The sequence below is a fragment of the Juglans regia genome, chromosome 1 (genome assembly GCF_001411555.2).
Source record: "Juglans regia cultivar Chandler chromosome 1, Walnut 2.0, whole genome shotgun sequence".
Taxonomy (NCBI): domain Eukaryota; kingdom Viridiplantae; phylum Streptophyta; class Magnoliopsida; order Fagales; family Juglandaceae; genus Juglans; species Juglans regia.
The window spans coordinates 17,453,511-17,467,804 of NC_049901.1; the positions used below are offsets into that span (position 1 = coordinate 17,453,511).

The following is a 14,294-nucleotide window of genomic DNA, read 5'->3' on the forward strand; positions in this document are numbered from 1 at the left end:
CACCTCATTAAGAATTCCGAAAATTTGACAGACATTTTCCACTATTATCGAATTTTCAACGCTTAGAACATAATTAAAACCTTAATCTCTATCTCCATATCTTGGAAAGACTTCTTTAAACTCTAAGGTTGCTGCTAGCATTAGGTAAGTGATATTCCATCGGGTAGGAACATCCAAAATAAGTTTATTTGTTAGTAATTGCAACTATTTTGCAATATCACTAAGTTGCTTGATACGAGCTTTTGATGCAACCAAATATTTCACCTCTTCTCAAACACAATCGACAATTTCACCAGTCTCACTAAGTCCATCTTTGACCAATAAATTTGTTATATATGCACAACAACACACATGAAAAAGCTTCCCCCGACAGATAACTTCTTTTTCAAAAAGAAAACATCTTTGAGAACCCTTAAAACAACATCGTTATATCTAGCATTGGTTACTATTATTGTAGAAACTTTTTTCTCAATTCTCCAATCTATGAAACACTTTTGAAGAATATCAGCAACAATAACACCTCTGTGTGGAGGTGGCACATTACAAAAATTTAAGACTTTCTTTTGTAAATGCCAATAAGATCAACAAAATGACAGTAACAACCATATACGAGATCTTTATACCTGAAGTCCACATTTCTGTTGTTATGCTGACTTAATTCACATTTTTCAATATTGTTTTCAGCTTCTTTTTCTCAATTTTATAAGTGGATTCACAATTATTTCTTGTTGTAATACGATTTATCTTTTGTCAATAAGGAATATTAGCTCTCATAAATTTATTAAACGCAACATGTTCCATCATTGAAAATAGATACTCATAATAAAATATCATGTGAGAAGCAAGTTCTATTACCTTTTTCGTATCATACGAAAAGTTTTTTACTGTGTTCACACATTCAGAACCTTTCATGTCAATAGTTAAAATATTTTGCTTTGCAGAAGCCACTATATGTGGAAGACAACTTGTGAAGTGCCTATGAAAGTAAGTTGTAGAACCTGATGAAGAAATAGATAATAGGTTCTTCCAATAGTTACATTAAGCTTTCTTTACACCATTCTTAACCACTATTTTAAAATCTTTCCAAACAGTAGAAGTTTTCTTCCTAGGCTTCCTTTGGTATGTATATTTTTGGCAATCCTTAGGGAGTTTTCTTCTCCACCAATAGTACCGTCAATTTCACAGTTCCTATCATTACTATTACACTCTATAAAGATTGTGGCAATTTCATTTTTTTGTGTAGGTTCTATCTCTTCCATGAGTGGACTTGTAGATGAGCATTCTACAATTGTAATATTTTTAGACGTCTTAAAAAGGAATTTTAGACAAGCAACGACAATATTAGACTTCAAAAGGAATAACAAGTAATAAATTCAAAATAAATGAATAACAATTTAACAACAAATGAATAACAAGTCAAAAGGAATCATACTTAAAATAACGTATGAGTAACAATTTACTAAAATTTGCTAGATATGTCAGAAACCCTCTAACTCGCAAACAACCTCCTAGTGAATATTATGAAGGCATCTTACTCACAACTATAATCATGCAGACGATAAGAATATGTAAGTTTGTAACAAATATAGAACATTATAACCTAAAATTTGTGCAAAATGTGCATTCTTTATTAAGTAATTAAACTTAACGAGAATATAAGCAACTAAAAGAAAACTAAAGAATGAAAACTGCTTAGTTGATCTAGGAGTATTTTTAAAGAGAATAAAAGCCATTAACAATTTTTACATATTAAATTACAGGCTATAAAATAAATGGGTGGCGTGGAAACATATTTGCAGACCTGTGACTGAAGGAGGGCTCGGGTTGAGGCATCTCAGGGACAATCAGACATCTCTGCATATGAGGTTAGCTTGGAATCTTTTGCAAGGTAACTCTCTCTGGGCAAATTTTTTTAAGGCTAAATATGTGGGTTCAAAACCTTGGGTCCTTATTGATGTTGATAAAGGCTCGAGATTTTGGAGAATGGTTGCTCGTTGTGTTCCTTTAATTTTGAATAATTCTAAATGGAGAGTTAAAGATGGTGATATTTTTTTCTGGTATGATAAATGGAGGAACAATGGTCTTTTGTGCAATGATAGGCCGACTGTGGGTCACCCTTTGCTGAAAATTAAAGAGTGTCAGTTGTCAGACAGTTGGGATGTGAATCTCCTAGAGAATTTGGTCGGTTTATAGAATGTGGATGATATTCTAGCCTCTTTATCTGGGTTAAATTCAGGGAATGATGTTCTTGTTTGGACTCCCTCTGAGACAGTTATGTTTTTTACTAAATCTGCTTGGTATTGTATTCGAGTTAGAGGTTCAATGTTAGATTGGCATTCTTGGATTTGGCATAAAAATCTTCCTCTAAAAATGTCTATTCATTTCTGGAAGGTTTGGCATAGGGCTTTGAGTGTAGATGACAGATTGCGCCGTGTTGGCCTCCCTATTGTTTCCAAATGTGATTGTTGTAGTGCAGGTCATTATGAAAACATTAACCATGTTCTCATTGAGGGAGATTTTCCTAAACAGATATGGTCCTTTTTTGGTAACCTCTTCGGACTTCCAGTTGGTAGTAATTGGAAGCTGCATGTCTCCTCTTGGTTCCGACGTGCTCAGTCAAATTCTCATATGGGTATTATTATTTGTTTGCTCCCTGTCATTATTACTTGGAGAATTTGGAGACGGCGATGTCTAGCTCGAATGGAGGGTAAATTAGAAAATCAAGATGCGGTCATTAAATCTATTTGGATTTGGATTGGTACTCTTTGCCAGGCAGATGGAAATCATCATAGTTTGTCCCGCTATGATGCCATGATCCTTGAGACTTTACAGATTCAACCGGTTCCTTTAAAGGAAAGGCGATGCAAATTAGTCAAGTGCCATAAATTGCCTTCAGGGTGGTTTGAATTGAATACAGATGGTAGTAGTCTTGGGAACCCAGGTGCTAGTGGTATTGGTGGAGTTATTCGCAATGATCAGGGTCGGCTTGTGCAGGGTTTCGCCTCTCCTATTGGTTTTGGCTCTAATAATAAAGCGAAGTTATTTGCACTTCTTACTGGTTTGCGACTTTGCAAATCTCTTCATATTCTGAATGTGATTGTAGAGGTTGACTCTTTGGTGATTATATCTTGGTGGAATAGGGGGAGGTGTGGGATTTGGTACCTAGAGGACTATTGGGAAGAAATTGTTAGTTTGACTAAAGTCATTAATTGTCGGTTTCAACATGTGTTATGCGAAGGGAATAAGATGACGGATTGGTTGGTAGAGGATGGTGCTAATGGTGTTGATTTGGTATATACAAATAATTCTATTTTGCCTCAAGCCCTTAGAGGTTTATTGCGTTTGGACTTGACTAGTATTCCTTCATTAAGATGTTGTTGAGTTTTGATATTGGTAGTTTTTTGTGGTCTTTTTATAGGCTTTTTTTGCTTTTCGTTTTGTTGGTTGGTTTTATCCTTGTTGTCCATAAGTGAGGGTTTATTAATAAATTTGGGATGGAGCCGCTATGTGAGTGGCTACTGGCTCGTTCCAAAAAATAATAAATAAAAATAGCAGTAGAAAATCAACAATAAAAATATACACAAAAAATCAACAACACTACTACCAGCACAACCAACAGTAGCAGAAAATCAACAACAAAAATCAAACACAAAAGATCCAACGACCACAAAAAAAAAAAAAAAATCGAGAAGAAAATAATCAACACTCACTACTTTCGGATGTAAAAATAAGGGAAAACAAAAAAAATCTAAGAATGATGCTTAGATCCACACCACAAAGAGAGCAAAAAGGAAATCGAGAAGAACCATACCACAACACACCAGGACAAAGAACAAATACAAGGAATTGAGAAATACAAAGAATAAAGCTAACGGGAAACAAAAAAAAAAAATGACAGAGAAGAGAAAGGAGATCGACAAACACCATACCCACATGCCACAACGCACTAAGACGAAGAAAATACAGAGTGCCACTGAGATGAAGAAAATACAGAGCGCCAGACCGAGACGCAATTCTTCCCCCTCTTTTGAGCCTCACTAGTCACTCCTAAAAAATCTCTATTATCGAGTAAAAAAAGCATAGGGTCTTTGTGCAACACATCCCTTCAATCTGAAAACGTTCCACCACGAGGCTTTGCAAGCAACTAGACGAAGGAAAAGTTAGTCCTCCAATAACGAAATAAACATCCAAATGAAAGAAGAAAAAGAAATTGTGAAAGAAGAGAAAGAAATTGTGAAGATTGTTACGTTGGGAAAAGTAACCGTATGGTAGCACATTGGAAAGTGAGAATTGATGTAGATAGTGTTAAGTGATATCATACGTTGGAAATTGAAGTCTTGGGCAAAAGTTGAAAGGCTAATAGCTAGTACTTGTAAATAGTGCTCAAGTAATGGTGGAAATTTATACAAATAGTATTAAAGTGATGTCATACATATTGGGAAGTGAAGTCTTGGGCAGCACTAACGCTAGACTTACATCAAGAATGCCTAGTACATTAAAGTGATTTTAAAAATTATATACTAAAGTTGTTAATTTAATATTAAAGTATTCAATTATCATGATATAATATTAAATATAACCAAATAATCAAAATGAAATTAAGTAAGAAAGTGTTGTAATCAAATTAGAGTTGCTTACTCTTTATAAACATTTGACTCAATAATTCTTTTGTGAACTTAATACATTATTATAGTCAACATTATTCTTTCATCACCTTATTAGAAATAAAGTAACAAAGTAGATTACTTATACAAAGTATTAAAAAGAATACATATAACACATAAAATATTTACAATAAAAGAATATATGTAAGAATATATATAAAAATATTACGAGTATTGTGACGAGCCCAAAACGAGTCGAGTTGAGTTTATACGAATTTTGTTCATGAGTCTAAACCAAGTCGAGTCGAGATTATACGAGTTTAGCTCGTTTAATATTCGTACCAATATTAGTGATCGTGGACAATTAATTTATCAAATGAATCGAGTCTAAACAGAGTTTATATGAGTTGAGCTCAAACTATTCACGAATAACTCTGTTCATTTGCAGCTCTAATTACTCGTATCACACTTGCAACTAGATCAACTAGATTAACCAAATGACTTAAATCTTAAAATAAAATAAAAACTAAGAAACAAGAGAAAATAACCTCACAATAATATTGACTGAATACTCTCTTATAAATTTATGAATTTAAAACAAAATTAAAAATTCTTGTATATTTTGAAAACACAAAATATTTATTCTAACAACCATATTCGTGTTGAGTTTGAACGAGTTGATGTTGTCTAGTAATGAGATGAGGTGAAAATTTTGTGAATAGTAGTAAGATAGTTTGTAAATAGTAGTGAGATAATTGGAGTTAAATATTTTTTGAGTTTTAAGAAAAAGAGAAAAAAATGAATATAAAATAAAATAAAATTAAAATATCGTTAGAATATTTTTTTATAATATTTTTTTTATTTGTGGATTTGAAAAAAATTGAATTGTTTTTTATTTTTTGTTTGAAAGTTTGGAAAAGTTGTATTAATTAGTTTGAAAATATTTGTATTTAAATTATTTTTGAGAAAAATATGAGATGTGATGAAAATTTTAAGATGAGATTTATTTTCAAATAAGTCCTGAGAGAGGCGAGCTCTAAAGTTCAACTCGAGTTGTAATGTAGTCGCGGGCTTTAATCAAGCTCGGTTTAGCTTGCCTTGATTGGAGAGTTTTAATTTTTCAAAATTAACAAATAATAAATGACAAAAATGAAATGAGTCAAAATTGCAAATGTATTAGTAAATTTTAAAAAAATACTAATTATTAAAGAATTGGAAACATTATAAAATGATCGAAACATCGTGTTTAGATTTAAAAATGAGTTGAATAAAATATTATTAGAATATTATTTTTTTAATATTATTATTATTTTAAGACTTGAAAAAGTTAGATTGTTTATTATATTTTATGTGAAAATTTGAGAAAATTATAATTATAAGATGAGATTAGTTGAGATGATTTTTCAATCTAAACTGGAGTTAAATATTGTATATTAAGTAAATACTACCAAATATGTAGACATGATGGAAGGATTGGATCAAGAAATTTACAACTATAAACACACAATTATAACACGAATGATCTAAAACATTTAGGGTCTGTTTGGGATTGTGTTAAAAGTCTTAAAAAGTGTTTAAACAGTTTAAAAGTTCTTTAATAAAAAAATTAAGTTGTTTGAATGTTATATATTAAAGTGCTTTTTAATCTCAAATAAGCTAAAATACATTTGAAGAAAAGTAACATTTTGATGATTTTCTTAAAACGTGTTTTTTCAGATAATACAAAAAGTAATTTGAATTTTAAAAAGACTGTTAATGGGCGAAAAGACACAACTTTCAGATAATTATAATTTTTAAACTTTTAAGGATATGATCATAATTTAAAAAAAATTAAATAATCGTCATTTCTACTTCAAAAAATATTTTTTTAATTTATTTCCAAATATATGTAAAATATTTAAAGGTATTTTAAACATATAGTTACCAAATAATAAATAACTTTTTAATAATAAAACTTATTAAACTTTATTTTCTACTGCAATCTCAAACATATACTTCCTACTTGTTGAAACAATATTGTTTAAGTGAATAAGGAGAACAATAAGCTGATTTATTATTGTTATCACGGGCAATCTTAAACCAAACAGAACATGAACTTCACCATGCGAGACCCAGCTGTCGGGTCGTTGCGTCCGCACAAAAAAAATCCAACACGCCTTCTTTCGAGTCAAAAGTCGGACAATAATTCATGTTGACTTGTAAAATTTATGCGAAAGATTCTAATTATGGTCCCATATCTATTTTTATTTTTTATCTTTCGATTTTTTTATTTTTTTTTATCTTAGCAAGTATATAGCACAAGAATAATAAATAGAAGAACTCAATTCATTTAATATAAATAAAAAAAATTAAAATAGATATGATGTGTGGTGTGGTATGGTGTAAACAACTCGATAGCAAAGTCTATATATAAAAAACGTTTTATAACTACAAAGAGATTTAATAAAAATAAATTTATAAATTGACGTGACTTAATGTATTACGTTAAATTATAATGCTAATTTTAATATATAGTAGATCTAACATCTCATATAAAATCACATTAACTTATAAAATTATTCTTATAAAATCTATTTGTGATAAAGTATTTCTATGTATATAAATTCATATTGACTCAATCCATTCAATTAATCATTGCATATAAATAAATAAAAACCTATTTATTAAAATAGTTAAAATTCTTTTAATATTAAAGCGTTAATTTATTGAATTGTGTTTTGTTATTCATCATTTTCATACACTGCATATCATATTTTTTTTTTATTCTTCTTAAACTTATTCAATTAATCTACTCATCATATATATACACGACATATTTGGTAAGAGAAAAAAATAAAAATAAAATATGATGTGTAGTGTGTGAGACTGATAAATAAAATTTTCTATTAAATTTAGGAATAGTGTAAAAAATTAGTTCCCCTCCATTTGACCGCTAGGCCAATTGGCCTTTTCTTTTTTATATATATTTTTTTAACATTTTAAAAAAAATTAAAAAATATAAAAAAATAAAGTAATTTATTAATAATTACTTTTATAACTATTAAGTAAAAAAAATTAAAATATATAAGATATCAACGTGAGAAGACAAATTAAACGTGCAAAGTAGCATTTTTTAAAAAATTATGAGTACTGCTAGAGCCACCGCTGGCTTTAGCATGTGTTTTTTGATGTGTTTTTTTTACAATGATTTTTTATAGAAATTTTTTTAATACTTTTAAATATTTTAAAAAAATAAAATAAATTTATAATATTATTAAAAAACATTTCTTTAATCATGAAGTAAAAAAAATTATTAAAAAATATTTTTTTAATCACGAAGTAAAATAAAAAATAATTTTTTTTTACTTCATGATTAATGAAGTATTTTTTAATAATATTATAATTTATTTTTATTTTTTTTTAAATATGTAAAATTGTTAAAAAATCTTATATAAAATAACTATAAAAAAAATACATCAAAAAATACATGATAGAGTGGCTCTTATCATTTTCCAAAAATTATATACCCTAACCCACTCCCGATGGCCACCGATCGAGAAGGAGAGAGAGAACTAAATTTGAAACGCACGTTCGATGGTCGTAGAGAGTTTGTTCTAGAATAGCTCTTTCCGTCTTTCTCGTCTTCAAATTTATTCCTTCCCTTCTTCTTCTCCTTCTCTCTCTTTTTCTTTTTCTTCTTAATCATTGCCTCGCACCGTTTGGATCCGTACATACTCTGCTCAAGGTCTCCGATCCTCTCCGCTTCTCACTCTCGATATCCCTCTACCAGGTGCCAATCAATTACTCTTCTGATTCGGTAAGATCATTGGTTTTGGATTATATGTAATGTTTAAACGTTTTATTTATTCAGACGAAGATTTTCGTCTGAGCGATAATTTGAATTGCTATTAAGTGTCGCATCCATTTTTCCTTTATCCATTTGGTTACTGAGAAAATGGAGGAGTGATCAAAATAAGAAAGAAGGGAAAAGTGAATAACGTGAAATTCAACCGAGCTAAAGTTCGTTCTTTCTTTCTTTTTTTCCTGATGAAAATGGTTAGAACCGTAGAATAGTCATGCTCTGATTTTCTGTTCTGCTTAGATTTTTCTGGCAACCAAACAGTTAACGTGAGGTTTTGTTGTTGTCTGTGACTGATTTGAACCGATATGGATCCTGTACTGATCAGGTTAGCTCACAAGTGGCGAGGAAATGATTTCGGGGATAATTCGACGTAAAGTTGCCTCGGTATTAATCAAAATTTTGCTCTCATTTTTTTTTGTCTCTTTTCTTTTTGTTTGCATTATTGACGGCGTTAACTTAGTCACTGCACGTGATTCTAATTAGCGGTTGTGTTTTAGTTTTGATTCAATGTGTTGTTAGTATTTTAATTGATAGCTTTGTTGTTTATGTGTTGATCATAACCAAAGGTATTAGGACAGTCAGTGCCGAGGATTAGGCCCTCAGCGTCGGTGCCAAGATATTACAGGAAAACTCAGAAAGAGGTACTAATAATGTTTATTTTGTTACTTGCTCTTGTATTTTTTGGTTAGTTTTATTTTCCATGTTGGTAATTGGAGTCGTTGTAATCTTGATGGAGTAGGTTCAGTTATTTTCCTTAACAGCATCATAAGATTATATTACATGAGGAGTGTGGATGTTGAGGATATATGTGGATTTGGAAAAAAATCTCTTGCTCATTGAAAGATGCAGTAAATATGACTAAAACGTCATAAATTGTTCCGCGAGTTATCGGTTCAGCCATGAATTGATTATTATAATTGCAGAACTTGGTAAAGCTTTTCTTTCCTGTCAATGTTAGTTGACTATAATTGATAGGCTGTGAGGGTTCCTTATATGTGCCTAACCAGCATTCACAACCACAAAAGAAAAAGAAGAAACGACATAGCAACATCTGGGCTTACATTCTGATTGTATTCTGCTTTACATGGAAGGATGTATTCAGCAGAGTTATGAAGTAAAATTCAACCCATTATACTGTGTTTGAAATTAAGAAAATGGTTTACCTCGTATTCCATCTACTTGCCACAATATTGTAGACATCTTCCAATGCTATGAATATTGATCTATGCAGGCTTTCCTCGCTTGGCAAGGATTTGAATACGTCCAGAGCTCTAGTTACCACATTTTTCTAGGTGATCTTTTCGAAATTTTTTGTGAACAAATATGCTCTTGATAAGAGCTTATTTATATGTGTGGTCTCTTAATCCCTTTCTATGATTGATTGCTTCGAATTCCTTTGTTATAGGAGGTCATTCCCATTCAAATCCAAGGTCAGTGAGTTCTCTTCTTTCATCTTAGCAGGGATATTTCCAACTATTTTCTATTTCTTTTTTGAATCCTTTTTCGCATGGGGGGTGTGAATTTTAGATGCAGACTTAGAGCATGTCTTAAGCACTACAATTCGAAAGATATTACTTTCCTAATATAGGAGATTGTAAACTGATAATCAAATTTGAACCATTTGATTTGAAGCCTTCTTTTGGAATTTCTCACCAAATTAATCACGTCATATAACTTGAGAAAGCAGGTGGTCCAGGAATAGGGTTGTACACACCATGCTTCCACTTCAGTAAAAATCACAATGCTTATTGATGTTTGCAAGCTCACTCTCTTCTTCTAGCATTTAAGATTTTTTCTTTTGCTACCTCTGACGTACTTAAATTGTGAAACTCTGGGCCTTCCCAGGTCTGAATCATTGGAAGGACAAATATAGGTTTTACTACCTGCAAGTTTTTCTCCTCCTCTGGTTTCTTGTTTATTTCCTTTCTTTTGTGTGCATGCAGGGAAGTTACTGCAATATTTCAAACAGGGGCCTTTGTCCAATTGAGGAATAGATCATTTTCTTCAGACAATGGTAATGTATTGCTTATGCTTGCACAGATGTCTATCCCAGTTTTGATACATTCAGTTTTTTATGTTGTAGTGTGCTTTATACATATTGGAATTGTGTGGTTCTAATTGTTTCATTGTGTCTAGGGGACCTGGTTGAAGCTGTTGTTCCTTTTATGGGTGAATCTATAACTGATGGCACTTTGGCAAACTTTCTAAAGAGTATGTTCTTCTAGCATCTGCATTGTGAGCTGGTTACCATCCTTGAGATTTGTGTTGTGTAATATGCTTTTGAATTTGTTACATTCTGGTTGCATATGCATGACTTGAATGCCTTACGAAACTTATTCTTACAATAAATCATGAGCAGAGCCTGGTGACAGAGTTGAAGTTGATGAGCCAATTGCTCAGATTGAAACTGATAAGGTAACAGCAAAACACACACCAACCAAAAAAACAACACCACCACTAACTTGTAGAGATTGAATTGCAAGTAGCAGTGCCTGTGGTGGGTTGAACACTGCATTATATCAATGGCTGCTCTATATAATTTTGTCCTTTTAGGTACACCAAATGAACATTCACTAGTAAAATCAATATGATTGAATTTGTTTCCATGTAGGTGACAATTGATGTAGTTAGTCCTGAAGCTGGCACCCTTCAAAAGGTAATATTGAGTAATGTGGCAATATGAATTAGTTGAATGCCATTGCAGTACCACTTTTCCCTCTTTGAAAATGGATCAAATTATATGAATTAGTCCTGAAGCTGGCACCCTTCAAAAGGTAATTTTGTCCTCTATCGTAAATGTATTTGGTTGTAGTTTGTGGCCAAGGAAGGGGATACTGTGGAACCAGGAACCAAGATTGCTGTCATCTCAAAATCGGGTGAAGGTGTGACACAAGCTCCATCAGAAAAAGCTGCTGCTCAACCACCACCTCCTGAACAGAAGAAAAGTGTAGAGAAGCAAACCCCCAAAGAAGAAACTGCCCCTGTTAAGGAGAAGATTAAAGAACCATCTCCGCCCCAACCCAAGACAAAAGGATCTTCTTCACCTCCTAAAGCCACAGCTTCAGAACCCCAGCTTCCTCCTAAGGACAGGGAAAGACGAGTAAGTTTTAAGATTTCTTCTTCATGTGGTAAGATACATCTTTGTGACTTTATTAGATATGCTCCTCCAATAGCAAGGAAACACTGACCTTATCTTCTCCTGCTCAGGTTCCTATGACAAGACTCAGGAAGCGGGTTGCAACACGCCTGAAAGATTCTCAGAATACATTTGCTTTACTGAGCACATTTAATGAGGTTGATATGTAAGTTTTAATCATCTTTCCTTTCAACCTTTAAGGGTTAACTTTGCCCCTTTTCTTTTCAAACTTCTTTTAACTAGGTTGATATGCAATTTCTTTTCTTTTCCTTTTTCTTTTAGAACTTCTTTATAATCCGATTACCAGGTTTTGCCTTGCATTTAATACGCTGAATTCAACAACTGTCCTGTTTTAAGTGAATGTAACCTTGTTTCAAATTTGAAGAATGAGGAGATAAACTAGTGAAAATCATAATTGTGGATTTGAAGTGCTATTTCGCTTTTGACTTTGTTTCCTTTTTGTTTGCTGGATGACTGTTGAATGGCTCTCCTTTTCTCCTGTCAATTTGCTGTGTAATGCAGGACTAACCTGATGAAGCTTCGTTCAGATTATAAAGATGCCTTTCTCGAAAAGCATGGAGTGAAATTAGGACTTATGTCTGGCTTTGTGAAAGTATGTTCAAAGTATTAGGTCATGTGTGTAAAGTATTCTCGTGTGTCTGATGATTTTGTATATGAGTGCTGTTTGTGTGTATTCATTATCTTTTTCTAATTTGGTTCAGGCTGCTGTTACCGCACTTCAGAATCAGCCAATTGTCAATGCTGTCATTGATGGTGATGATATCATATATCGAGATTACGTTGACATCAGCATTGCTGTTGGCACTCCTAAGGTATCCCTGAACTCATTCCTTTCAGAACGCAAGTTCTATTTAATTTCTCAAATTCTGAGGTTGATAACCTTTTGTTGGCTGAACAGATACAAGTTCTCAATGTTTAACAACATAAGGTAGAGAAGGATTTGATTGATTAGAAGTTGAGGCTTTTAGTATCTTTTGTTTCCAATGGACTAACTAGAGCACTCAGAATCATCTACTGCCAACTGATCCATGTCTGAATCCATACTGCAATCTTCTGCAGTATCACTAGTTGTCCCTATTTTTGAGAACTAGACCTGGACTTTCAAAATCTATGGAAAGGTAAAAGAAATGATTCACATATTTGAACAGATATACTTCCACAGATTAGTTGACTAAACCTAGCTTGGAAGAAGATCAATAATTAAACATTTTGGCAATTTTTCCATGTGTCCTCAGACGTATAAACATGCCTCGAGATTCGCAGGAACATTATAATGTGTGGTATGGATTGTAAATGGTTTTATGAACGTACCCTTTTCTTTGGTTAGAATGCCACATTCACCTTATTTCGAGCTGTTTTTCAACCGTGTGACATGAGCTTTTAAAAACTTCTCATTGAATTAATTATCTGTTTGCATCTAACCATCCATCATCAAATTCCGTTCCTATTCAAGGGCCTCGTTGTTCCAGTTATTCGCAATACTGATAAGATGAACTTTGCCGAGATAGAGAAGGAGATCAATACTCTAGCTAAGAAGGCAAATGATGGTTCTATATCAATTGATGAGATGGCTGGAGGTACATTCACAATATCAAATGGTGGTGTCTATGGAAGTCTTTTAAGTACACCAATCATCAACCCACCACAGGTATGGCTTTATATAATTTTGTCTTGGTTAATTTTTGTAATTATTCTTTAGTACCATTGTCTAGTTATATATCTAAATGATTGATACAACCTTTGCCACTCTTTTCAATAGTTATAGTATTCTTATTGTTTTAATTTTTTTTCTTAATACGTGTGTTCTTCCGCTGCGTATTTTTGACAGTCAGCTATATTAGGCATGCACTCAATAGTGACCCGTCCAATGGTTGTTGGGGGCAATATTGTTCCAAGGCCAATGATGTATATCGCCTTGACTTATGATCATAGGCTGATTGATGGGAGGGAGGCTGTCTTTTTCCTGCGCCGTATCAAAGATGTTGTGGAGGACCCTCGGAGGCTCCTCCTCGATGTATGAAGAAATCTTTTCCAAATTCCTTATTTTCTGGTATTAAACATGCAATTCGGTATTACCCAGAATAACATCCCAGAATTTAAAATTTTGTCGAGATGTCTTTTTTGATCAGCAATGACAGAGTTGTCAAATTGCTTGCTTTAGTTCACATTTCCAAGGACGAACCTCATCAAGTTATGGTATTAGTATTACGGATACTGGATTTGCATATCGAGTACTTTCATCTGTTGACATTTTGTGTCCTTTTGACGGACAGTGAATTCTTTTGCGGATCACGTAAAAGCCTCAGAGTCTTTAAATACAAGATCCTTGGATGAAGGATCGACACCGTTATGTGTACCAAAGTTATTTATCTATTGGTCAGGGTTGTTATAACTCCATATTCTGTGCTATTATTACCGGTTTCCTTGTTCTTTATAGAGTTGGCATGGCAGAGTTGATAGGTTTTTCTATTTATTTTCTTTGGCATTGTGTATTGGAGATAGTTCCAACTAATCTTGGAAGTGTACAGGCTCTCGGAAAAGAGTTTTTTGTAAGTGTACCACAGATAATTCAAGGAGAGAAGGACAAACTACTTGAACTCAAAGAAGATCCAATTGGGGTGGGAAGGCTGATAATTGATAGAAGCAGTTCCTGTTCTTTTAATTTTCGGCCTCCCTCTCTCTGGTTGGTCTC

General features: G+C 32.7%; 2 protein-coding genes across 3 annotated transcripts; both read left to right on the forward strand.

Moving 5' to 3' along the window:
* Window positions 1-2,370: 2,370 nt before the first annotated feature.
* On the forward strand, window positions 2,371-3,381 carry LOC118348419. Its single transcript, XM_035690036.1, has one exon. It carries the CDS (start codon window positions 2,371-2,373, stop codon window positions 3,379-3,381), a length of 1,011 nt encoding a protein of 336 aa, XP_035545929.1.
* Window positions 3,382-8,109: 4,728 nt separating this feature from the next.
* On the forward strand, window positions 8,110-14,038 carry LOC109014304 (dihydrolipoyllysine-residue succinyltransferase component of 2-oxoglutarate dehydrogenase complex 2, mitochondrial-like). Of its 2 annotated transcripts, none has more exons than XM_018996721.2 (15): window positions 8,110-8,400; window positions 8,771-8,829; window positions 9,012-9,086; window positions 9,677-9,737; window positions 9,851-9,875; window positions 10,389-10,459; window positions 10,582-10,656; window positions 10,805-10,860; window positions 11,057-11,101; window positions 11,258-11,545; window positions 11,653-11,747; window positions 12,104-12,194; window positions 12,304-12,414; window positions 13,056-13,250; window positions 13,431-14,038. In XM_018996721.2, exons 2-15 carry the CDS (start codon window positions 8,794-8,796, stop codon window positions 13,620-13,622), a joined length of 1,416 nt encoding a protein of 471 aa, XP_018852266.1. In that variant the 5' UTR covers window positions 8,110-8,400; window positions 8,771-8,793; the 3' UTR covers window positions 13,623-14,038. The 2 variants fall into 2 exon arrangements, with proteins under 2 accessions (XP_018852266.1, XP_018852267.1); XM_018996722.2 differs by having other exon boundaries at window positions 8,127-8,373.
* The last annotated feature ends 256 nt before the right edge of the window (window positions 14,039-14,294 follow it).

Bases quoted from the DNA above. Each gene is read 5' to 3' on its own strand.
- LOC118348419 (XM_035690036.1), top strand. From the start codon at position 2,371: ATGTCTATTCATTTCTGGAAGGTTTGGCATAGGGCTTTGAGTGTAGAT.
- LOC109014304 (XM_018996721.2), top strand. From the start codon at position 8,794: ATGATTTCGGGGATAATTCGACGTAAAGTTGCCTCG. The intron at 8,830-9,011 runs GTATTAATCAAA...TCATAACCAAAG, and splicing joins TTCGACGTAAAGTTGCCTCG to GTATTAGGACAGTCAGTGCC. The intron at 13,251-13,430 runs GTATGGCTTTAT...TATTTTTGACAG, and splicing joins CAATCATCAACCCACCACAG to TCAGCTATATTAGGCATGCA.